This window comes from Thermobia domestica, chromosome 2 (genome assembly GCF_964235325.1).
Source record: "Thermobia domestica chromosome 2, izTheDome1.hap1.1, whole genome shotgun sequence".
In the NCBI taxonomy this organism is placed as follows: domain Eukaryota; kingdom Metazoa; phylum Arthropoda; class Insecta; order Zygentoma; family Lepismatidae; genus Thermobia; species Thermobia domestica.
Window position 1 is genome coordinate 229337558 of NC_137455.1, and position 27402 is coordinate 229364959.

A 27402-nucleotide genomic window follows, 5' to 3' on the forward strand; every position below is an offset into this window, starting at 1 on the left:
GATTATTGACTACACATCTCATCAGCATTCTAAACATACAAAACGATTCATACATGTGGTTCGTGTCACCATGTTTACCAGCCACTGAATATCTATACGCAATGTAGGAATAGTCGCATTCAAAGTAATTTCCTATCCTCTGTCACTAAGCAGCGCCTCTCCGGCTTCGGCGGATAACCAAATTTATACGTCTCATGAGTTCACTGTAAATTGCTATCACTTCTTTTCCTGCACACTATTTTATTTTTATTAAGGTTTCATTATAACAAATTATATCGAGTCAATCTTTTATTTCATTTTTCGAGTTTTTGCTAAGAATTGCCTGGTTTGGCCCCACTGTGCGACGTTGAGAATGAAGGTATGAAAGTAAGAAGAATGAAGAGAGACATTCAAGCTGCTGTTTGCGCGGGAATATTAAAAATAAAGGTAAACGAGGGGAACAATATTATTTTCGAACTTCAAGCAGTTGTAGAATAGGGGCTTAAGGGATCAGAACTTAGCCCAACGAAGTTCGACTTTTTCAGACACTAATCACTACCAATGATTTATTTTTAAATTCCATTGACATATCAAATGCTTCCAATTTCGAGGAATTTATTAGTCATTTTTTCATCAACTTTTTGTACCGGCAGCATATTATTTTGTGAATGCGTGTCTAGTTGTGTGATGTTTTTATTTATCTACATACATACAAAACATAAGTACACACATTCTTCATATATGTACGTGTTAGTGTATTTTAATATGTTAATTAATAAGTACCTTAAATTCGGAACTTTCATTCATTATGAAATTACTATAATTTCAGACATATGTAGTAGCCAAAGTATATTTTGGATTTTAAGTACAAACACTGAACATATTAGTCACCTCCATCGATCAATATTTAGAAATTCATAAAGAAGATTTCTTCTGAATTTCCATTACATTTCACAAAATATTTTTTACCGTTAAAAGATCGAAATTAAAATACTCTTGATGTGGTCACATACAGAAATTAAAAAGTTTACAATTATTACTGGAAATTAATACTGTCACCCATTTCGAACAATTTAAAAGCACATAGTTTTTAATGTATTGAAATTTCATTTCTTATCGATAGTATGAAACGTTGTAAATAGTAGTAACTTTTCATAACTGTTCTCCTAGTGAATTTGTATACAACCAAAGGAAGTTTAACAATAAGTCCAAAATAACTCTTGAAAACAGCTCTTATTTGAAAAGGGATACATAATGATCGTTTTTGGTTGTTGCAACGGTCTTTTCAAGATGATGAATAAAAATTCAGCGTAGCATAACAAAAGCTGCTTTATATATATATATATATATATATATATATATATATATATATATATATATATATATATATATATATATAATATTTGGTGAGTGTAGGGGGCGCTGAATTCTACTTCGCCCCGGGCGCCGAATTCTCTAGCTACGGCTCTGCAGTATATACTTCCTTTACCCTTTTGTCAATTTCTCTGAAAGATGTCGTATATGAGTAACTAACTAATTGAGTGTAAAATGACCCAGTAGCAAAAATTCCCGGGCCATTCATGGGGTCCTAGTAATTTCCATATCGATCATGTGGAATTTAAGAGTGCCCAGCAGAGCCCAAATGGGTCCCCTTACAGACCCATGCAGATAACCGATACAGATAAACGATATCTCATATTTATTGATTTGTGCAGATTCTGCCGAATTGGAACGTAAATTACTAATTTCTTTCGGAATTTTTGTGTTAACGTAACTACAAGACGATTTAAGCCAATGTAGCAGTCGATATGGAGCAATGTTGTCCTATCTCGTTTTACCTAGCCTATATCATTCTTCGTAGTTTGACATCGCGCCATCTGTAATGGGACTTGTTAACCGTTCTAGGAGGATCAACCTCGAGATCCATATGAATCGATGTCGCAGTTTTCCATTTACCCATAAACGGCCCACCGACATGTGCTACTGGGGTGGTTTTGGCTTGTAGTTACATTATAAGCAGTAAAAATTGCTTTGTCCCTTTGGCATAGTCATCATTATTTCAACTTTATTCTTAGTAATTTAAAACAGTACTTCTCAAAGTGAGCATTAAAGCACCACGGAGTGCATTCGCATTTCCAAAGGATATACTGAAACAAAAAAGAGCAATTGAGAGTTTGAGATTTCACGGCCTTTCAGACTTTTTCTTATTATTGGACGAAAACAATTAGTATTTTACAAATTATCTAAAGTTTAAATTTGTTTAGTAACTTTAAGGTGAGTTATCTCAAAAGGTTAATATCTACAGGAGAGAGAACATCATTCCAATCTGCTTTTCTTTCCATCTTTTACACTTAGTGATACTATAACGTAATTACATAATTTGTACGACGGCAACATGTCAATAATTGACCGTTTGACGTTGAGGAAGGACAGATAGTACTGTCCATTGGGCAATTCTTCTGCTGATAAAACCATGGTTAGCTTTGTAAATATACCAATATCATCATTACAATACGATAACCATTATGCGGTTATTAAAGTCTACAGGATTAATCTAACTAAAATGTTGTAGGAAAACATAGGGAAGAAACATTAATGTAAATGGGATTTAGCACGATTAATTAACTCTATGGTCTATGGAACCCGAAGGTTCAATGCCGCGTTCACAAAAGATTTCCACTCACTTTTATCCTTAGCCAACTGGAACCAGTTTCTACCCTGTATTCCTATTTCTGCAAGATCCATCTTAATGTTGTCTTCCCATCTGCGCCTAGGTCTTCCTAATGGCCTTTTTCCAATTAAAATTTTGAAAGAGTTCTTACTTTCTTCTGTTCTGGCTACATGGCATGCCCACCTGAGCCTCCTAGCTTTAACAACCCTAACAATGTTAGGTGAGCGGTATAAACAGTGAAATTTCTCCACGATTACTACTACACAAAATAATCAGACTGCACGTTTTCTACCTGTTCAAAAAGAATCTTAGCAAATTAGTAGTGCTGCTTTAATTTAAGGCGTAATCTTAAAAAATAATACAAGTATTAATCTTTAATACCAGACTACTGGTATTTATATCGGGATCGGCAACGTTGAGTTAAAAAGGAGAGGGAAATAATTATATAACGAAATACATGCCGAATGTGCTAAGCTGCGAGAGGACATCATCGCCAAGAATACAACTTTTGCCGATAGGGATTTGTTCAGGATGGTTTGGTGTCAGGCTAATAACGATGAGTATGTTTATTTACATTACCGTTAAAGAAATAGCAAACTTTCTGAAAGGAACTTACTTAGGAAACATCAGATCCTCCTTATACTTAGCCAGAGTCCATTCTGAAAAATTGCATTTGGCGTTCTGAGTGAAAGTTCTATGGGACAATTAGAAAAATATATATTCCTGTTTTCACGCTGATGGTAGAATTTCTGAAACAGTTACTGTATTACGTTCAAAGCATAGGAGTAAATAGCGCCCCCGCACCCTGGGGCGTGGGGACCGCACAAGCTGCAAGGCCAAATTTTCACGCGGGTAAGGTGACTTTTTGACGCCCTCCCCCTAGTACTAGCCCATATTTTACATTTTATCATAATGTTTTTAATATTTTAAATCCATTTTTCAAAAAGACATTCATTACCTAGGAAAACTTCATAAAGCATATGGCACGCTATAAACAATACCAACTCCGCCCCCCTCCCCCCGCCCGCCTGGTCTAGTGGCTAGCACGCCAGCCTTCTGTGGTCCCGGGTTCAATTCTCGGTGGGTTACTGTTGAACGATAAAAGTAGTTCGGATTCGACTATAATCAGTATCCACATTTGCTTTGGCCATTAAGGCATAACCGTGGAACGCTAAACTCAATGACTATGATGACATGGAAGATGATTAACTAATTGCCGCTAATTTACAAGAATATAAACCAAAAGTCAGTAGAAAATACATTATAAAATTTACTTTTTGACGCTTATTTTGGCGCCCCGGGTGGTCGCCCGGCCCTTGGTCCGCACCTGAAAGTACGGACGCATAACTAAGGGATGCAGGGGAGGTTGACTGTCATGTTATGGCACTGGTTTGAAATGTTTGAAATGTTCAGTAACTAACTGATCGGTTAGTGAAATAATTTCGACGGTTACTGATATTTAAAGTTTAGCTAAGACAAAGTTACCTAACCAAATACATTTGATATCGCGATGTCACAATTTGATCTTTCCTCACATAAAAAGAGAAAATCAATAGTAATAAAAAGCACTCGTACTGGGTTCGAACTAACAACCTAATTCATACAGACTAGTTGCTCTGACCAACTGAGTTTCGATTTCTTACGCGAAAGAAGTTGTTGCATTACGAGGCATGTAGTGTCTTCAAGATTCGATTACAAGAGAACTAAGAATGCTATTTAGTTCCGTTTTTTTTTATTATTTTCCAAGAGAGAAGGCATTCAAGAAAGTCTTGAAAGCGTCTATACGCTATAGGGGTATGACGTCATCAATTTACAAATTCCCTTTTTTATTGAGGTCTAAATTCAACATTTTGTAATGAGCTTCTCTTTAATCCTAAAATCCTAACATTTTCCATAAACAATCAGTGGATTAGTTTTTATGAGAATTTTTTCGTGTCTCTTCGTTAACATAGAAGGGGGGTTCAGAGGGACAAAAGGGTAAAAGGGATATTTTTTGACTAAAAATCCCACTTTCGCGATTCTTGCTCCGCTCGGCTACATGATAGGGACATTTGAGTGGTACTTTCGGAAAGCCTACTCGAACGACGTATGAATCATCATCCTACAATAATTAGGGACGTGTCAGGAAATTTTTGAAGTTTGTATAGTATCCTTGGAAAATTTCGGAAATATTCGCAGAAGAGGAAAATATTTTTTCCGCCCTTAGTATTGAAGATAGGAGATTGGTATTTGGCACAAGTAATTAGTACCATAAGTAATATTTTTAAAATGATTTCCAGATCTCTATGTTAACCCAGGGCCGCGCCAGAGGGCCCCAAAACGGGAAAAAATGGATTTTCAGCAAAAATCCCTATTTTCCTCAATTTTCCCTCCTTAGGGACGTCCGAGGGACATGCTGGTGATACCATCTGAAAGGCTACTCCATCCTGAAAACGACGTATGAACCGTAATTTTACGATCATTAGGGACGTGTCAGAATTTTTTTTAAATTTGTAGGCTGCATTTTAGGGAATTTTTGGGCGTTTTTTTTAATGCTCTCTCAACATGGGTAAAACATTTTCCCGCCCTTACTATTCAAGACAGAAAATTCGAATTTGTCACAAGTAATTAGTACACTACGTAGTATTTTTCCAAATTTTGGAGGTTTTTGCACAGACCCGGTAGAGCCTCAGGGGGGTCCAAACTTTGAAGTTTTTTTTCGCAAAAAATCCCGATTTTCCCTCAAATAATTCTCTGCTGGTACATCATAGGGACATGTAAGTGCTACCGTTTGAAAGGCTGTTCCATTCTGAGAAAAATGAGGTATGAACCATGATCCTAGGGTAAATAGGGATGATACTGTCGCTGCTTATCTGAGACTCCAGAAAAACGCCGAAAAAGGCAAGAATTTAAAAGGGTTAATTTATCTTTTCGATAGGTAGTCTCCACTGTTTGCTTTATCTATATAAATAAATGTATAGATTCATATATTGTCTTTGGGTAATGTGTGTAATAATTTCACGACAAATATAATTGCTTAAATGTACTGTATGCTATGATTTGCCCTGATTGTCTGTTCCTATGGTGGTTGGAAAACAAATACGTCAAAACTACTTGAAGTAATACGAACACGGCTTAAGAACAGGGACGGAACTGACTTATCACTTTGAGGGCAAATCACCAAAGGGTAGCTATAAACGAAAGTTCAGCATGCATTTCTGTGGAGTTCGTTCAGCATTGCTATCTGCCAATCACGTTTGTTCTTAGGAGTAATATTTTACAAACCTAACCTTTGGATAGAGCGCAATGGCAGAGAACCAAGGGGAAGGAATTCTTGCCGTTGTTAACGTGGGGTACCACCATGTGCAATAAAAATGTCGCGTCTCCTTGAAGTGATATTTTATCGAAAATAACTCGTTTTCCCTTATATATTCCTTATAAGTTTCTGAGGGTTTCAAAATGAGGAAACATTACTGAAACAAGGACGATTTAGGGGTGGGTCCAGAGGGTCCGGATCTCTCTGAAATCCCAACTTTTCTGTAAATTTAGCCTAATTTTAGGGGTTATTTTTAAAAATATTATAATTTATCCTAATATTGAAGTCGGACCCCCACAATAAACCGCTCCCGAAATAAATTCCTGCATACGTACCTGCTGACAAATATATTTTCAATATATTCGTTAATAATACAGTAAAATAACTAAGTTAGGAGCAAAAAGCTTCAACGCGGGCTAACTTTTGTCCACTGCCAATATTGTTAGAAGGGATATTAATAGCAAAAACTCCTAGTCAATGCTGAATCTTGGAATTTCACCCCGAACAGCAAGCCTAGTATTGAGAACTACATATAAAACATTTTATCAAAACTTATCCAGCCTTTATCTAGCATGAAATTGAAATGAAATGAAATGAAATTTTGAGTTTTACGTCCCACGGTTATGCCGGTTAGGCTAAAGGAGACGGTGATAATGAGTAATGAATGAAATGGTGGAATGAAGAAAGTGGGAGGAAACGGGAGAACCCCGAGAAAACCCACGCACACGGTGTTTTAGCATGAAATTATTATATACACGAAACTGCACTTTCCTAAAATATGTATCTAAACATTGCTCTAGGTATCTACGAAGCAATGAAATTTTTTTATCGAAATATGTGAGCAGGAAACTAACAACCACCCATTTTATTTATATCGTAATAAAACCTGTAATTGTGCGTGCTTGGTCCATTGGTAAAGTGTTGGAAGAATGAAAACAATGTGTTGTGCAGTGGCTTCCTGGGAACGGAGTTGTTTTTCCGCGCGCACGACAATAACGCACAAAACAGGACCATTGTTGAGTGTTGTGTTCAATTTGTTTCCAAATGTGTGGGTTTCCGCTGTGACCAAAATGCCGCCCAAACTAAACCGGTTTTGGGAAGGCTATGTTGCGGCTCTTTATGACGCCCACTTTAGTGTTTCTGTCATTAGAAAACAGTGCAAGAAGAATGGTTGCAACATCAGTTTAAATCAGGGTTATGTTTAAAACAAAATGTTTAAAACATGTTTAAAACGAGGGCTGTTGTTTTATTAAGTTTGTTTCAAACGTTTTAAACCAATTGTTTTAAATGTTTTTTTTTTCGATGCTGGTTGGACGTTTAAAACAACTAAAATATCAGATTGAAGAAGCTAATTTAATTTTCTAACAAACAACCCACCCTCAGCAGGATTTGTGCATGGAGTAAATTACAAGCAGAGTTATATTCTTATTATAACAGCAATTACTGAACGAAATTCTGCACATCAGTGTGCGTATAACTAAACCAACAGAAATTCAAGTGAAGTATTTGAACATTTCTTAATTTCCAAGAATAACGGAGGTTAAACACACTATAAACTATTCTAAGATCGAAATTCACAAATTCAAAACTTGGGTATTTTTTGTTCACTATCATTTCCATAATAATGAACAGTTCTCACGTCATAAGCTAGAAGAAATGCTCTGACAAATACAATACAACTCATAGAAAAGAGCAGTGGCTAGCCTACAGTTTTCAAGATATATCTCTATCTGCAACATGGGTAGGTAATAATGACTAGTGTCTACGGCATAACACAAACTCTAGACACCCATCAGGGATTTTAACAAAATGGTAGACTCTCACGTTCGGGGCTCTGGTGACCCCCCTAATTATCACAGTCATGAGTTATACACCATTGGAAAGCTTATAGACCACAAATTCCAACGAGATAAGATTCGTGTAATTCCCGCCGTACTCGTAGAAAAAGAACAGACATAAAAAAATCATAAAAAATATGAAAATATTGACTTTGCGGGACCCTGGCAACCCTTGCAGTCACCCTACGCTGACAAAATGATGCTAATGTGTAGGCCACATACTTGTGATAATAATATAAGAAATGGTAGCCATTGCTGCCATTGCGTAATGAATTCATTTTATGTAGGAAATATTAAAATATATATATATATATATATGCGCAGAAAAACATTCATTGAATTAGACATTCTGTCCCCTCCCCAACTATAGTACCATGTCCATATGCAAGTCATTTTTGCTGCACACATGTATACGAACAAGAATTATGCTTCTAGACCACTTAAGTGAAATATATCTTCTGTTATATGAGATGGTCCCGAAAATAAATGTAAAAATTAACCAAATATGACCCCCTCTTCCTCTATAAACAACAAGTACACATACAGGTTACTATCATGTAGGGGACTACTTCATAGCTTTATATACCAATTTTTATGGGTGTACCACAAAGGGGGGAGGAATACCCGCCAAAACCTGATGAAAAAAATTTGATAAATTAAAAAAAACTTATCTCCCCTCTCTCGGCCGTTCATACGTACCCCCTATATCTGGTGCGCATTCACATGGACAAGGCCTCATCACATACCTCACGATCGTCCTCGCATTCTACAGGGAGATGGAGGAGGCAAGTGGTATACAGGTAATACCTTTCAATGAGGTACCTGTTAAATCTCCAGATGCAAGTCCTATGGACTATTGTGGATCTGGATTACTGAAGCGGGCTTTGGGAAAACGGCGTGTGACAACTGGAAAGCTGTGCAAAGGGAATGGGACACGATTTCCCTCCCAGTTCTTCAGAGAAGCCTATTATAGTGGAAATTACGCTGTCGGGCTATTGTTAGGAACCAAGGGAAACACATCGAGCACTTACGGACCTGGCGCCATGGATTCTTCTAAATTTTAGGTAGGTCGAAATTGGCCAAATGTCGACTGAACAACCTCTGTATTATGGTTACCACAGTCGTTGTGTAAAAAAATGTTCTTGACGCTTCCTGTTTATATCTGTAGACAGTGTACGAATTACAAGAGGGATGAGACGGAAATCCCATTTGGTAATACTGGATGTATGCTATAACGAGGAGCGTCATTGTCGACTTCCCTTGGGGAAGGGGGTGGGGCAAAAGCACCACCGACATAAGATTTTCACGTTTTTTTACTAGTATACAGTATAAGTAAACAATCGATTAAAATATCTGTATTTCTCAAGCTCTTGGGGTTGAGTAATTGTACCCTACTGCCCCCCATGATGCCCCTGGCCATAACTGTCATAGTTTCCATGCTATTGTCTAAAGCACAATCCACCCCCTTTTGCAAATGTCCGGTTAATTCGTACACTGTCCACAGATATAGGCACGAAGCGTCAAGAACACTTTTACACAACAACAGTGGTAACCGTAATATAACTCTTGATATCAATATTTTATGGAATAGTTTACATTTTGTTGCTAGTTAACATGAAATATTGAATGGTTTTACAACTGATTTAAACCTTTCTATTACTTTATTCATTATAAACATATGGCGAAATAATATTTTACTTGTAGTTACAAATGGTTGGTTACTTTTTTGGTTAAATAAAAAAACGAAAATAAAAGCTTACCAGAGCGGGAATCAAATCCGGGACCGTTTTCACGTGTCATAAATGCTTCTCACTCTGCCATACCGTCATTTGCTAACTTCACGCGTCGTATCATATATGCAGCGAGGCGAAAACTTTGAGACTCCTTTCCTCCGCTATTTCTGGCTATTTCGCTCTATCAATTCGTAATTTTCACCCTTTAAATGTGTATTAGTACCTCGCGAAAGATGAACCCGAAAATCATTTGCCAGTCTGCTTTTTCTTTGTTAGCTCAACTCAGTATAAAGGTTTCAAATGTATAACGTTCAGTAAAGCATGTTGGTTTTGGATAGTGAAGCGCAAAAGTTCCTCTCGAAAAACTTAGGGGGCTTACTCAGGAAATACTAGTACGAGACAAAAACAACCACTATCACTTATTATTATTATTAATAAAATTGAAGCGAGCTTAACGAGATTTAACCGTCCGACTCAGCCAACGTTTGGGTGCCTGTTCGTTCGTCTGCTCTATGACAACTTCTCATAAAACACATTTCATTTTAATGAAACTAGTAAGTGCCTTCTTTTAGCTTTACGAAGTAACTATTGCTTGGAATTTCAATCTGCAAAATATGAGAAAATTAACCAAATGGTGCAAGTTTCCACTGATGTAGACAAAACAATTTTGCAATATCAACTACGTGAATCTTGTCCCATAAAGCCGAAACCCCTTCACTGAACAGCCCTCCGAGATTTGATCATTGTCAACTCGGACTGAAAGCCAGTAATTTCTTTAAAATAGAGGAAAAATTCGAAGGTTATAAGCATTTTCATATTTTTGCCTTTTCCCATAAAGGAGCCGTAGCCCCCTATGCTGAAGAGCCCCCCGAGATTTGATCATTGTCTACTTCAACTGAAATTGTCATTTGGAACCAATACTTTAATATGAAGCCAAAAATTTCTTTAAAATAGACGAAAATTTTGAAAGTTTTAAGCATTTTATTATTTTTGCCTTTTGCCATAGGCTCTACATCGAAGAGTCTTCCGAGATTTGATCATTGACCACTCGGACTGAAATTCTCATTTGGAACCAAAAACTTTAATATGAAGCCAAAAATTAAACTTCTACATCAATTTGAACTGACTGGGTTCCGGTTCAACCCACTATTATGTTTAGTTTAGTTAAGTGGTAATTTGTGACAGCTTCACATCAAAAGAATCTTACACTTCACCGCCCCCCTCCCCAGGAGTCCGTGCTGGATCCGCCACTAGAATCAATAGACACTTTTCCTATTCTTTTTGTCACCCTTGGTTGTGTAGGGCTCCCTCGAACAAATAAAGAAGCGGTAATATAACAATCAAGGGGCGCTATATATTAGGTATTTCTTTAGTTACCTATCCCTAACCGCACTTCGGTAGAATAAAAAATGCTACGTGATATTCTAATCATGAAGGGGGAGAGGATGCTGTTAATATATTTCTTATTAATTTTTTCTGCCCTGCTTATCAGAAATTACTTTGTTGGGAGCGTACTGAAATGAGAGGGGCAAAATAAAACGTGATATTAAAACAGGTTTGTTATTAACTTTTCCTGCCGGGAAAATCTTCCGAAATTTCGGACATATACAGAAAACGCAGATATTAAAAAAAAAAAAAAAAAAATCAAATAAACAGACGCGTCATTTATTTTGCTTATAGTGGTAACTTTCCCCCCAAATTGGAGGATATCCACGTACCCATGTCGTTGATTCCAATCCTCAGAACTATAGTCATATACGATCTTATAAAAGGGGATTAAAAACCGCCAAATTTTGAAGGTCAATAACATACCACATGATACGGTGTATTGATTACGTTTATTATATAGATAGATAGATAGAATGGAAAGGAACAAGACCGAAAATTTTCGGGAGGCGATTTTACAGCTAAAAACAATGGGGAAAGTTTCAATAAACATAGGTTCAACCAGTGGCGGCCGGTGGATTGTGGTTTCGGGTGTTGCAGTACGAACAATAAGAGAAGATATAAAGTGGACTCATTGACTAATCAGCATAACTTTAGATGCAAATGCTGTGTGACATGTGAAATTAAATAAAATTCTGCTTTTAAAAAATAAAAAATGCAGAACATTTTATCCGATTAATCACCCTAATTAATCAGTAAGTTCATTCTCCTCTCTTTGATTGGAGAAAATCTATCTAATACATGCTGGTTGAACTCGGGTATTCTTATTGTCAGGTCTTTTTCGATGGAAAGCATAACCAATGGTGATAACCTTTCTTGGGACATTCAATTCCTTGAAAGGGTCAATTCTTTTTCATTTAGAAAAATACTTTTCGTCTTTTGCTGACGCCAAAGGTACAGTTAATATTAATTTCAGAAGCTTTGTAGATTCACTAAATATTTTTCTAGATCGTTGCGAACGATTCATTCTAGCAAACTCAGTCCCTGACAGTGATCCGAATTCCTCTTCAGCGTTGACTGAAGAGAGTTCATAGCAGAGATTAGTGTTATAAAAAATGTCCATTGAACACACTTTATTCACAGTTTATTCAGGAAAATTTAAAATAAATTGAGGAAATGTATTTAGTGCAAACAACATTACGGTACTGCCATAAAACATCCTGTAAATTTAAACAGGATTTTTTTCGAACACACTCCTGAATTGCCCTTTGCTTGTTTTGTCTAAGCCTTAATTGCAAGTTTTTCTTCAGTTGAAAGCTAGTCAATGTTTTTTGTAAGTTATTTACAGAAGTCACTGTATACAATTCATTCAGAATTTGTAGGTTATTTACAGAATTAAAGCACACACAATAAAATTAAATCTAATAAATAAAAACCAAAACAGTGATACAAAAGAGGTACTGGTATATGAATTCCGAATATCACATATTCATACGTCAACATACACACATGTGCGTAAAAGAAAAAACTACATTCCAAATCATCCGTCTTGATTGTTACGCAATGCAAGATGAACACCATATACTTCCACATGAGGCGAAACAATGCTTATCAATGTCATATGTTCTGGAAAGGAAACCTCGAAACTCGCCAGATGTAGGATCAGCATGTATACCTAACAGAAGGTAAAAGTCGAAGAACATCAAAACAAACAGCATTGCCAGTTTTACACCCAGAAATGTGTGTTGGGAGGGGTTCGATACGTCTATGCAATATATACCTTTCTTATTCTGCATCGGAAAAGACGGTAAGTAATAACTGTCACCTATATTCTTAGAAAAAATGATAGAACATTGTTTTTAAGAAAAGAGCGAGTACATGATGAGGCGTAAAATAAAATATTTAGCCTACATCAAACGTTTCTCTGTTAAACAAGTATAGTTCGTTAGAAAAGTCAACAAATTTTAGTGAAGTTTCGAAATTTTCGGGAGGTACGGACCCGCTGGACTCCCCTCGTGGCTACGCCCCTGAGCATTTCAAACTAGTCCCAAATTCAATGTGGCGTTCCCCATGATACACTTTTATGTAGAAATTATCAAGAGTATAAAATATACTTATTTTATAAAAGAAATATGTATATACTAAAATGCTACGCTATCCACAAAGGGGAAGGGGGGCGATTCTACATACTGACTTATTAATATTTGAATCACAAATTACTGTGGAAGAAGCCTTCATTATCAATATAAGCTAAGAATTAACTTGTAAATGCGGGGGTACTTTCATTTGTTTTCTGCTCTACTAGATATTTTCTTTCTTATTTTGTAATTCTGCAATCACTTTTTTTAATTGTCATTATATTGATTTGCTTCAGTATGGTCCTGTAATTTAAAAATATGAATGCATAAAAACAAATTCCATTTGTTAATTGATAGTGAAATAAAATTTAGAGATCTTATTTAGCGCGAAAAACCTTCTCGTTCATTGGAAACCGTGCTGTGTTGCAGAAGCACTGCAACGACCAGTCCCTTCAACTTCTGAGATAGGGGAAAGGACACTTAACATTTGCTCCAATTCCCGCGCTGAAGGAATCTGGTCGTTGCATGCTCGCTGCAACACAATATAAATTAGAGACTCTGTGACGGATTATTTTTCGCTTTTTAAAATGGATTAACGGAACGGACAGTTACAGAAGTAAAAAATGTGTTATTTAAAGTGTATATATGCGAGTATTAAAAATTATTTTTCTGTTCTTTACTACTATTGATAATAATATTTTTTTCTTGAAATACTTTGGTCGTTGCGCAACGCTGCAACACTAACATTAGCCGCCACTGGGTTCAACGTGGCGGCATTTTCAAGCAGCAGCTGTCACACTTCGCCGGCCTCCTCTCCTAAGTGCAATATCTGCCGAACAAATAAGAGATTGACGTCACACAGTGGTTCCGATCACAAATGTAGCGGGAGAAAAGTGAAAATACATGATTAACCAAACCACAGAAATATTGTCTTGGTACAATCCTACAGGGTTGTGTAGCTGCGATCCACAACATATTTCCTGAAATAAACACGAGGTATGTGTGAGAGCATTCAGAAATCATGTTTATCACAGTCAGTCGGAGCGCGTGATAATTGCTGAGCGGGTGCTCGCTAAACAAGATGCGTAAACACGTAAGATGCTCACGAATCGAATTGGGTTTTTTCCAAATGAAACAGCACACATTCTCGTCGTACCGTGAACGTTTGTGAGCGTGTGCATTGCATTATTTAGTGTATATGTGCATTCATCACAAGAGGCATGGTAAGTAAGTGCAAGTTGATGAAGATCGCAGTAAACTTGCAGACCAGCAATAGCAAACGCCGTAAAAGGCCACCGTGAAATAATATTCAGTGTGGACATGAACCCTTTGGGTACAAAAGAAAAGAGTTTTGTAACCCAACTATAACGAACTTCGGTTTATATAATAAATTAGTGATGGTGGACCAAATTTCAAGACGAGAGTTATTCGATGTGTGGCAGAATGAAGAGGGCCCGTCAGAGATTAGCCCGTGTATGTGAGTATATACTGACCAAGTATGGTATGCAAACGTGTGAGGACCATATTCCTGTGCAAGTACAGAAAAAAAAAGTGCTGAGTTTTATAAGAAGCTGCACGGAAAGTGGGTCAAGTGTCATTATGTACGGAAAGAATTTCTGCGACAAAATAATAAGTGGCTGAATGTTCAAATGACGGTTGTGGAACCAGAACGTATGGAAGGACAATAAAACATACAAAATCGGCCACGAAAATTGTTCAAAACGAGTACAGACAAATGTAAAAAACGAAAAGTGAAACCTGCGGTGGAAACATACACAGTTGGTGAGATTGTTCTTGCCGCGGAAATGAGTAGGCGTGATGCTACACAAATAGTGGAGCAAGTATTAAGTTGTTCACAGAGAGCCACGAAAATGGAAAAAGCGTATTGGTCTCCACCAAACAAAGTTAAAATGACATGTGACGACGCATTAGCGTTTTATGTGAATAAAAAAATTACGCATTAGCGTTTTGTGTGGATAAAAAATTTACAGAAGTCCAGTACATCTCTATGCGTCAAATAGGTATCGCTCATAATGCTATCTTCCCCAATTATCATATGTTTCTTGAGGCAAAAAAGCGTTGCTATCCGGAGAATTTTACGATCACTGACTACTCTGCTGAGGTACACCTACAGTCATTGATTTATCATAATTGTACATCGTTTAGCTGGTAGAAAAATGGGGCTGTGATGGTGCTTCTAGGCAAAGTCACTATAAACAATTTAGTGCGGCTATGCATCAGGATATTGATGACTCCAATGTATTTGTTATTTCCCTGGTACAATCCGCGGCAAAAAACCTGCAACATGAGCATATAAGTTTATTGTGAAATGACGAAGTCTTTTGCTCCAAAATAAGTGTGCACGGGAGGAGGCCGAGGTTTATCTGGCGTGATTCGTTCCACTTAGAGGTTATGTTCATTCCCTGTGCTGTTAGGCGTAGTTTCACAATAAACTTACATCCTCATGTTGCAGGTTTTTTGCCGCGGATTGTACCACTGCAGATGACTACAGCTTCTGCTACTGGAAGTAGTTCCACTTCAGAGACGAAGCTAATATTATGGAAGAATCCTTTGCCTTCGTCGACAAAATTCTGTCGGTCCATCGAAGTGACTCTGAAGAAGGAGGGTCCGGAGTTAATAAAAAGTGAAACTGACATCAAAACTCAAAGCAATGCCCTCTCTCCTACGGTGGTACACTTAGATGGACGTATAATTCTTGAGTCAAACTCGCTCTCACGATGATAGACGAAAAGACTTGTAGCGTGCTTTCCAATTAAAGCAACTCAATATTGTCGTGTATGTGGAGTAACCCCTTCTCAGATGAACAATCTGCCCCTTATTCGGACAAAACATCCAAATGCGACAGCATTGACTCTGGGCGTATCCAGCCTTCACGCGTGGATTAAGTATTTCGAATGCATCCTCCATATTGGATACCGCTTAGATATTCAATAGGGGCAAGTATGGGAGGAAAACAAATCTAAAGTTGACGACAGAAAACGATTCATCCAACAGCGCTTTCGCAACTAAATGGGACTTCTTGTCGATTTACCAAAACCGGGTTTTAGTACGACCAATGATGGAAATAGTCCGCGGATCCAGGTTTAGTGTCTGCTATTGCTGGCGTAGATGAACTGATTCGGTGCTTTACAACTATTCTGAAAGCAATCGCCTGTGGGTAGTGCAATAACATTGCTGAGTAAAAAATACTGTTCCGACATAGCAGACTTATACGTCCAGAAGTATCCTTGGTATTATAAGCCACAAAGCGTGCATAAGATACTTATTCATGGCGTACAGTTGATAACAGAGGCCGTACTTCCTATTGGAATGATGTCAGAGGAAGCGCAAGAAGCCCGAAATAAGGACTAAGTATTTCGGGGAGCATCATACGCGTAAATTTTTTAGCTGTGATACAATGACGGATGTGATAAACACACTCTTGATTTCTTCAAACCCGATTGTCAGCTTTCTTCGAATGAAACGTGTGAAGAGACGTACCAGTGTACCTCCTGCGGCACTGCAACTACTTCAAGATCCAGAATGTGATATCGATGACACCAATACTTCTGCTGACGCTATTGTTGATGAAGATAATGGACAGTGAACAACTAGTCTATTTCCATTTGGTATCTTTGTTTGTGTCTTTCATATGGTTTTCAGATTGTGTGTGTGTTATTTTCGACGTAGAGTCAGTTCACAGACTTTCACTTGTTTATAACAGATTTCAACATTCTATGCAACTATCAGGTGGTTCTTCCCTGTTGTTCACATACTGGAAACATCAGTATCCACTGTACAATTATTTGTCAATATATTCTACAGATAAAAGGGTTTGCATTTTTGGTTCACTCTAGAGCAAGTTTATGGACAACATCCGGGCTTATGTCTCACGGAAATGCTAGTTGTCGCTCATGTATGATGTGCTGTTCTTAATTTTGTCCCGCTAGATTCGTGATCGGAACCACTGTGCGTAGGGTCAAAAGAATGTAAAGGAAGTCATACTCTACCAAATAATCGCACAAACAGAAAGCGACAAAGCGAACTGCACAAGGGGACTCCCCCAAAAGGAGAACGGGATTTACCAAATGAGATGCAGTTGGGGATTTCTTTACATTCTTATGACCCGACGTCAACAACAACGAACGATCTCTTTGTTCGGCAGATATTGCACTTAGAAGACGGAGGCCGGCGAAGCGTCGCACTGCTGCTGATTGAAAACGCCGCCACGTTGGATCTATATTTATTGGAACTTTTCTTACTTCATTTTAGCTGTAGAATCGCCTCCCGAAGTTTTTCGGTCTTGTTCCCTTCCACCCTATATATTACCCATAAGGGGGAATAATCACGACCAATGAAATGTATATTTGGGTCGTAAAGAACATTTACCTAGTTTCATTTTTTTAACAATTTCCAAATTTAAGGGGTGTTCTTAAGTACTCCCAAAATTTAAGAGATGAGCAATATGTGCCCACGTCCAGGACCCCTAATCTCTCTCATTTAACCATATAAGGCAATAAAACAAAAAAGAAAAAATAGGTTAATTAACAGACATGACGAACATTTTCTTTTACAAATATTTGGCAATTATTTACCACTAAAGGAAAGAAAGCTGAATTCCCCAAATTTACAATCGGGTCTAACAAACATTTATTAAATTTTGCTTTTTAACAATTCACAAATTTAAGGGGTGAGCCAATGTACCCCTCCCCAAATTGAAGATGGGTCTGTCAATATACCCATGTATTATGAAAGATAATGAACCCTGTACTCATTCATTTAATCATATAATGTAATAAAGCCTCATCACAGGAGATAAATTAGGTCAATAACCAAGCTCGTGGCGAACACGTGACCGTACTAATACTTGACAATTTTACACCTATGAAAGGAAAAGAGTTGGACCACCCAACTTTTTACTGGTATATATTAGGGTCCTAGAGAACATTTACAATTCTTGTTTTTTGGTTTTTCCAAATTTAAAGGGTGGTCCTACGTACCCCTCCCAAATTTTAGGAGGGGTAAATCAATGTACCCATGCACTATGAATGAAAATGGACTCCTATACAGATCCACAAAATGATATAAGGTAATAAAACCCTCATCAAAAGGAATAAATTAGATCAAAACCAACCTTGTGGCGAACACGTGGTCGTAATAAGTTTTAGCAATTTTATACCCATGAAACGGAACGAGATGGAGTACCCAAATTTACAATGATATATATTAGGGTCCTAGGAAATATTTACCAATTTTTGTATTTTGAAAATTCCCAACTTTAAGGGGTGGTCCTAAGTACCACTCCCAAGTTTTTAGAGAGGTGCATCAATATACGTATCTCTTATGAAAGGGAATGAACCCCTGTACACGCCCATATAAACATGTAAGGTCATAAGGCCTCATAGAAGGGAATAAATTAGGTCAAAAACTACCGATATTTGAATATTTGGAAATGTTGTACTCATGAAAGAAAACTAAATGGACTACCCAAACTTACAGAGATGCATACCCTAGTCCTATACTACCATAAATTTTTAAATTTTGCAATTTCCAAAATGTAACGGGGCGGTCGTAGGTACCCCTGCCAAAATTTAGGGAGTAGGCCAAGATATCCCTGCCAAAATTTCAAGGGGGTGGTCGTATGCACTACTTGCCATGGCCCCTACATCAGGGACCCAAAGGCACAGAAGTTCGATCAGCTTCCGCCATTATTACTTGTATGTATAAATTATCCCAATATATAGTTTGCATTATATAAAATATGCAGCGGGGAAAGCGATTTTCAATTCACAATAAATGAGTCCTTAGAAAACAAAATTATTTACAAAACATTATGAAGATTTGAGAGTAAATGATTCCATTACACGAAGGTACCATTTAAGGTATCAAAAAGATCCTTATATTGCTTATCCACAGCAACTAGTTATATCATAAAACATCATGTCTCAATAGCCGCATCCCAAAGTATTTCATCGTTACTGCACCAGCCAATAAGAAACGCAGTAACTTACATCAATTCCATACTTCGACTAAATTCGCATTCCCATTTTAATTTAGAGTGATTATTGAGTCTTTCAAATGCAGTAAACTTCAATGACGCAACAACACTTCCTAATCTTACTGCAAACTTATTTCAAATTTTCTTGCGGTCAACAATTGCTACTTGGAAGAGAAGTGAAATGGAATTGTTTGATGGGCCGACTGTAAAGAATAAATTTCTGAGGCATGGAGCAAGCGCTGTCCTTGGGATATTTTCGAGGAGAGCATACTTGAACTGCGTGTACGCTGTGTCGCCTTGACGACGTTTTCGAGCTATGTGACCATGTTTTCTTTTTTCCTTTTCTCTTTTTCAGGCTTTCCAATGCTAATGAAAAAATATAGGAAATCACGGCGAAAAAAATAGGTGGTTTAGTGATGCTGTGGAAAAGGAACATTTCAATTACTCAATAGGTAGAAATAAAAAACACATGGAAAATACACGAATTGTTATATGAACATACATTCTACTCTAAATATAATTAAATGGGTATTATTTCGTAGCAAAAATTTATAAGAATTTCTTAGTGTTTTCGTACGTAGCTTACCAGTACTAAGCTACGACCGTAAGAAAAGTGTAAAAAGGATATGCATGAGAAAATCAGTGTTTGTAAGTATACGCCTCCAAAGTATGAATAATTTCATCACTTGCAAGATCCTATCATTTCTATGTTAATTTCTTTCTTTTTTTAAAAAATAATATACATAAGTTGTAAAAATCAATAAAATTCATTAAAAAATCACAAACCACCTGATACAAAGAGTTGGTTTGTTAAGTATCTAAATACACAATTGCTCACAGAACTTAGTGCATCTAAGGAAATCAATTACCCTTTCATTTTCTTCAGTGCCTGAATATGCTTATTTGACATCTTCCGTTTCTCTTTGTTCTGCTCGTTTTGAATTTTCTGTAGTTCATTTATCTTCAAGGATACGGTCTGGATCATTGCCTAGGCAACACTAACGTAAACCGTGTCCTTTTTGATAGCGCAAAAGATAATTTTGTATGAGCAGTTTTCATCAATCTAGTAGCTACTTCCATTTCTTTCTGTACGGTTTTGTGCATTTCATTTAATTTCTTCAGAGACAATTCCTTTGATATACCTTGATTTGAAACTTCCTTTGATATACCCTTTTGCTTCGCATTTCTTAACACACTTCGTTCCATTTTGTAGGTGTATGAGTACTTTTAGCGCTAACTGTATATTCTTTGGTGTAATTATCTTTAGACAATAAGCAGGAAAGCCCGAAACACAGAAGAATCTCCATTCATTCATCCTACTGTGGAGACAAAAGGCTCTCCGATCACCCACAACTTCGTTATGTTATTTTCGCAAGTGGAATAGCTATGTCACAAAAATATAGAAGGTTTCGTAAAAACGTAGGAAATATAGTTTGTAGGAAGAGATGCAAATATACAGAAAAAATAGGAAATATAGGATGATTGGAAAGCCTACTTAAAAAAAAAAAGTGTGGGAGACAATAGGGTGTCTACTAAAATTCCAGAATTTCATGACTTCTTCGTGAACTTTTCTTTACCAAACCATAAAATTTCGTAACATCCTCAAGAGCTAATCTGGGTGCAAATTAGGCCGAATTTTTATGTATGAGATAGAAGCGTACTTCGCTTGCAATTTGGCAACATCCAGAGCTGACGATAGATATTTTTGGTGGTGAATTTTAATGTTTTGTATAACAAAAGTTTCAAGTCTGTACTTATATTTGTATAGATAAAAAAAATCGTGACCCGAAAGCTTAATTTCTTGCCTTTCATGTCTGTGTTCTGATTTCGTGACTTTTTCGCGACTTTCGTGACCAACAGGCATCCTGAACAAGCTACAGCTCTGATTAACGACAGGGTCATACGAACATTATGAACACAGAAACACCGCAAACAGCGTTCGCGTTGGTTTTTTTTTTTTTTTTTTTTTTTTTTTTTTTTTTTTTTTTTAATTAAACAAAATATAGGCATCAGGAAGTTCAATGGGAAAACATTTCCAGAGACAAGAAATATTTTAAAATCCACCTTTCAGAATACTAACATGATTTCGAGATAAATAGTGGACATTAATTCTTAAGACTTCAGTGTTCTGATTGAACTTAATTTTCAGGCGGCTTTCAATACAATTTTCCGGTACATGATTATTTTTAGAGACTGGAAAATTTTCGGGAAAATATTAAAATTGACAGGAAGTTTTCTGTTCTTTCAAATTCGTCCAGTTCAGTTTCCTTCTAAAACTGAGTTTCAGAAACTGGCCAAAAACCAGATAGAACGTGCTTCTTCGTCCGCCATTTTTCCAAGATAACGGTATTACCATAAGTCGGATCAGTGGGACTTGTTAACGAGAGAGCCAATTACAATGATCTGTGAAGGAAAAGATCCTAGATTAATTATGTCATGAACACCATATAAGAGAATTCCACTGCAACTAACCTACTTGGAGAATTGGCAGGGTTAAGTTGATTTACGTTCATATACACTGCAGTACCATTGAAATAACTTTCTTCTTAGAAATACCTGCAGTTATTTATCGTAAAATATGCATCGGTGTACATGCGTACCTTTGTGCTTTTTGAAGCAAACAGGAGATATTTGAATAAGATATAGCGAACTCTGGTCCACGAAGCAGAAAACCGCGATGGAAAATAATTTCCTAACATATTATCTAGTTAAAAGCAGTATGCCGCAGTCTTCTTGTGTATTATAACCACCAGGACTTAACACTATAAAGTTCTTGTATAAAACTAAATAAACAGTCTTTAGAAAACTATTATCCTGCCATCATTGTGATTCAACGTACCTTACATTTTGAGTAGGATTCCACCTTTCACAAGGCAATTCTCCACTTTGTGGATCATCAACTGGCGGATGAAGTATAGAGATGCACAAATCACCATTCTGAAAAAGACAGGAAAAAAAATAACCTAAATCGTAACTATATACTTTAAATCCACGAATGTGTATCGCAGAAATAGTAGTGAAATGGAATTTTGGTATAGTTAACTCCTCATACATAGGGATGTACCGATACCACTTTTTCACCGATACCCGAAACTGAAGAGGCCAATACTGATACTTTTGGACACATTTCTTATATATTATCAAGAATTTTCAGAATAATGAAATGATCAACATTGTAATACGGTATATTAGACATAAGGCCAAAATTTGACATGCAAAGGCAAAAAGCAGAATTTCATATTAGGTTACACACAAAAAATATATTTCCTCTATATTTAATCCAGCTCACATAAAATGAACTAAAAAGCAGCAAATACTTACATAGTGTAAACTTAATTCTAAGAGTCAGTGATTGATATTTATAGTGATAATGTACTTTAATAGTTACATTGCATTTACTAATCTCTATTACATACATACAATGGCGGCAATTGGACGTTAAAAGTGGGAGTTGTGGGGGCAAGACGTGATCTGAATATTTGTATATCAATGTTAGTTTTCCTGATTCTTTCTAACACTTTGACGAAAGGTTGTATAATTAATAGGATACTACTTTTTCAGTTAAAATACTGTCTATCGTATTTCATATTGTATTAAGTAAGTTGACGAGAGCAACGCAAGTAGGTACTAGCCCTTTGTACTTTCAAACAACGAAAGTGTAGGAAGAGATCTGAGTCCTTGCTCATGAGCATCTTAAAATTCTGTCTGGAAAATTGTATGATTTGGCCAGTGGCCATCGGTCACTATATGGTACCAAAATGTTCACTATCCTCTTAGGTATTGATCAACATCAATATCATATCTTTATGACTTACCGTTCCCAAGATATAGACCAAAAAAGTTCCGATTTCGGGAGATTTAAGAAGCTATATATCGGGAACCATAAATCATAAAGAGATGATATTGGTGTTGATCAATACTTAAGAGGATGGTGAATATTTTGTTAAATAGTAACCGGTAACCACTGGTTATATCTTCATTTTCAATATTATATATACACGGTGATAAAAAGTGAGCTCAATACAGATAATTCAACAGATCCCGTAATAAGTAGGTTCCAAATATGTAAATGTATTATCTATTGAATTTGATCAAATACATGTAATATACAATTTCATATAAATTTCGAAAAAATTAATTCTTTTTAAGTTCGTTCTGGCAAAGTTCTTCGAGTATTCTCAACTGTTTTTTTCTTGTGGCTTTGCTGCGTCCGTAAAAAGAGCATTGTTGTGTCTGATAGTAAAAAAAGAAATATTTTTTTCACCACCAATTTGTAACTGCGGAATATCATAAATGTTGTGAGCAACTGAAAAAGGTAGAATTTGATTCTTATTACTTAATTTTTAATCAATATTCCTTACTATTAGAAAGAAGAAAAAACATTTTAGGAACTGCTGACTTTTTTGTGCAATTAAAGAATAACTTGTGAGAGACACTTCTTGTTTTGCGAAATGTTCTCTCAATTAGTTTCAAAATGGCTGATTAACATATCGAGCCCTTGTAAGAAGAAATGAAAGTACACTGGAATTATTGTCATGGCAATTAAAATGCAATTCATGTAGCTTTCTTAACTCCACGGGAAGACAAATCACCAATAGGTACTCACGCCACGGCAAATATTATATTGCGTCATTTTTTTCTATGAACCATTAATACATACAAAAACTTACATTTGCAAATGAAACAATATACATTAAGGTGATTACTTCAAAAAAGTGGGGGGAGGCAAACTGCCCTCTAATCGCCACCCCTGCATACATATGATGGAAATGGGTACTACAGTTACAAATTTTTATTCTTTAAAAAATTATGCGTGATGAACCACGTGTTGTTGTGTATACCGTGAAAAAATAAGAGGGATATTTAAGCGAAGTCGAAAACCATAAAACTATTTATTAACTTCAGAACTAATTATTTTTAACCAGTAAGTAGAAGAAAATAATGACAAAGTGAGCGTCTTGTGGGTTTCTCGCATAGCATTTTCGTCTGAATCGAAACCTCTAACTCGTTTGGGATTCAAATGACGGGTCTGCTATCCTGATCATGGGCGTCCCAAGGAGGAGGGCAGAGTAGGGCCCGTCCCCCTGGCTCATGAAAATGTATACGTAATATAGCAAACCACATATATTAAATACCAGACGTAATACAGTGTATATAGCAAACCATGGAAATGGCCCTCCCTAGAAAATTTTCTTCGGGCGGCCATGATCTTGACTGACGACCTTTGGCTTTTCTTTACCAGTATTTTGGCAGGGAGGGGTTAAAAATAGCTATTGAGTACGAGTAGTGTAAATCAAAGGTGTACAGATGCATAAAGAAATCGATGAAATGTAAGTGTCACTGTTAATACTAAACAAACTGAAAATACGGTGTCCATTTGCCGATACTGATACTCCCAAAAGTGGCCGATATCACCGATACCGATATATCGGTACATCCCTACTCATATACTGTCCATTAATAAAAGAAATAATTATCATATTATGATCAGTGATAGTAGTACTAGTAGTATTGTACCCACATGCGCAAAACGCGTATACTGTCACTCATGATTTATCGCATTTATTCCATTTTCCTCACGTTTATGAGTAAAATTCAGTTATTAATATGTGGAAATAGAAAGCTATCCATCTAAGGAGATATTTCCAAAAAATATAATAAAATAAAAATATAAGCAAAAATCAAAATTACGCTCGGTTTTGTGTATACTGGCAATCATGCTTAAGAGGGATTTTTCAGTAGCATAGCACAATTGCGAAGGGAAATTGACAATAGGCAGTGAACCAGCTGGCGGAAAGAACTGGAAAGTGGAGTAGAATATTGAATTTATTGGTTTAAACCTAGTGTCTAGATGGTTTGCCAAATATAGATTAGCTCCTGTAACTAAGATGTCGTACGAAAATATAGAATTAAACAGAAGACTCTTATCTTAAGGTTCGAAGCGATACGCTCCATGGTTATGAGCTATTATTTGTTAAGGAAAAGAGAGCAAGCAAAACGCAGTCTCCGTGGTTAGGTGGATAGAGTGGCGGACTAGCAGTTATTTTATTATTTTGACACGAGATAGAATCCCATCCCATTCCATATATATTTTTTTTCTTACAAAACATTATAGGAAGTGTATAATTTTGATGTTAATAAGAACCGAAACAATATAATAAGGAAATAACTTATTGATAGTATTCTTTAGTCGACGTATTTATTCAGTATTAGAATACGTGTACTATTGGAGACAGTGGTTGTTTTCAGTTTATGGTCTTGTATGTTACACCTCTTGAACAGCAGGCAGCTCACTTCGGATTTATGTGTCAGCAACTGGTAAAAGAACATACGCGGCCTTGACAGTCTTTCCAGTCTTACTTCTTGTTACATCGAATGTTAGAATGGCTTTTTTTTTTCATGAAAAAAAGGAAGAAAGGAAAAAGCTGAGGTCAAATTTTCGTTTGTGTGTGTATGTGCTTGTGTTTTTTTTTCTTTTGAGAGTATTGGCTTTTTCCCCAATCTTTTTTTTTTTTTTTTTTTTTCACATCCACAAGTGCAAGAAATGCAATCATAAGTCTATGCTTTCGTTGAATGAAATTAAATTATACAGATCTATGTATGCGGAACACGAATATTTCCAAAAAAATAGCATGATTATGAACGATAACCATACCATATTTCTACATTATATACCAGCGTGAAAAAATGATATAACAAACAGGCATAAAGCTTTTTTTTCTAGCATGGCAACACATTAAACGTAAATCATTAAATTTTGGGGATTACAAATTATTACCTTACGTATCGTTGTATTCCTATTCGTTTTCACGTTCGAGCGACGAAAGAAGAAATTGTAGGGATAGTGATAAAAATCCAATTCGGGATTTCAATGGATTCGAGTTTGACGTCCCTACATATCGAAAAAGTGATTTTCATGTCTGTCCATCTGTTCGTCTGTCGGTTTGTCACGCTTTCACATGCATTCAAATAGAGGCCATACTATTCGACGCATCTGGACCGAATTCTAGACATGAAGTTTTTATAACACTTTATCGTTTCGAATTCTATATCTTCCAACACCTAAAAATAAGGGTAGTTTACTGAAGGATGAAAATTTAAAATAATTAAATTGTCTCAAAAACAGCTGTAAAGGTTTTGCTTTTTTTTTTTTTTTTTTTTTTTTACAAATATATATTTTATTAATAACCCTTCACCGTAGTATGAATCATTGCTCTGAAAAAATTAATAAGGTGTAATTTACTGTGTGGGATGCGTTTTTTCGAACAATTTTCTCAATCACATTTCATAAATAAATGTAGCATTAATAACCTAACAATATGACACAACTCATTCATCCTGTAAACATTCAGAAGGGGTAGTTTACTCTTAGTTTACTCTTCTTCGACGATTTTTCCGTTAACGCCTGACGCAATTTTGTTCATATTTCATAAATGTTACATAAATAACCTAACGATATGGTATAATTCCATCATCCTAAAAAGTTAGAAATAGTATATTACTTTTCGGAGTAAATTTTACCTTACTATTTTGTCGAGAACTACTCAGGCAATTTTGTTCGTATTTCATAAATAGCATAACTCGTTTGTCCTGAGAAGATATACAAGGAATATTTTACTCTTGGGGAAGACTTTTTTGACGATTTTCTCAGAAAGTACTCAGATGCTTTTGCTCATAGTTCACATACAATTATTTCCTTAATAATTCTAATATATGGCATAAGTTATTTCTAACAGAAATATGACCAATGGGTACTTTACTTTTGGACGTAAGTTGCTTCGAACAAAGTTTTCCAAAACTCATTATTTTATTCGCATTTCCCAAATAAATGTTTCAATAATAGCTGCAGCGTAACTGTCAGTTTAAGAAATTCGAGAAAAGAAATTCAGTGCGTTTCATCCGTACCCATTCTTAAATATATTTTTAAATGTTATACCTAATCACAAATTTCCCAGCCAAATCGAAACATCTTTTTAAATGTGCCTTGTTGTGGCCAAATTGTTCAAGTGCGTTGGTTCTGGATTTGATTCCCGCTGAGAGCTAGTGTATTTTTATCCAAAGTTAAGGTATAGGTAATAAGTAGGTGCAAAGAGAAAAGTGTTTAAACAAGCCTAACCAAGCTAATGAATAATACAAAGAAATAATATAATATTACGAAATTATAGAAGAAACGTTGTTAATATTAGATATTTGCGTGTGAATGTCCAACCGATGACTATCAACTCCATAAGGAAGAAAATGAAACATCCAATACCAGGTTAATCAGTGGTCTCTAGGTAAAGCTATCCTACTAAGAAGTGATTGAGATACCAAAAAATGTTGTAATAGCTGGGACACATGTTAGGAGAATACAGTGGGTGAGTGTTTAATACTGCAATTCATGAATAGTCTATACCTTCGTTGAGTATTAAAGTGTGTAGGCCT

General features: G+C 36.2%; 1 protein-coding gene across 2 annotated transcripts in view; it reads right to left on the reverse strand.

Annotated features, from left to right (window-relative positions):
- LOC145678399 (ubiquitin-conjugating enzyme E2 R2) overlaps positions 1–27402 on the reverse strand; it is a 175075-nt gene that overhangs the window by 52113 nt on the left and 95560 nt on the right. For both annotated transcript variants that reach the window (XM_081748485.1, XM_081748484.1), the window contains one exon: positions 21818–21915. In XM_081748485.1, the coding sequence (XP_081604611.1) occupies positions 21818–21915 (98 nt within the window). The remainder of the gene's footprint in view (positions 1–21817; positions 21916–27402) is intronic.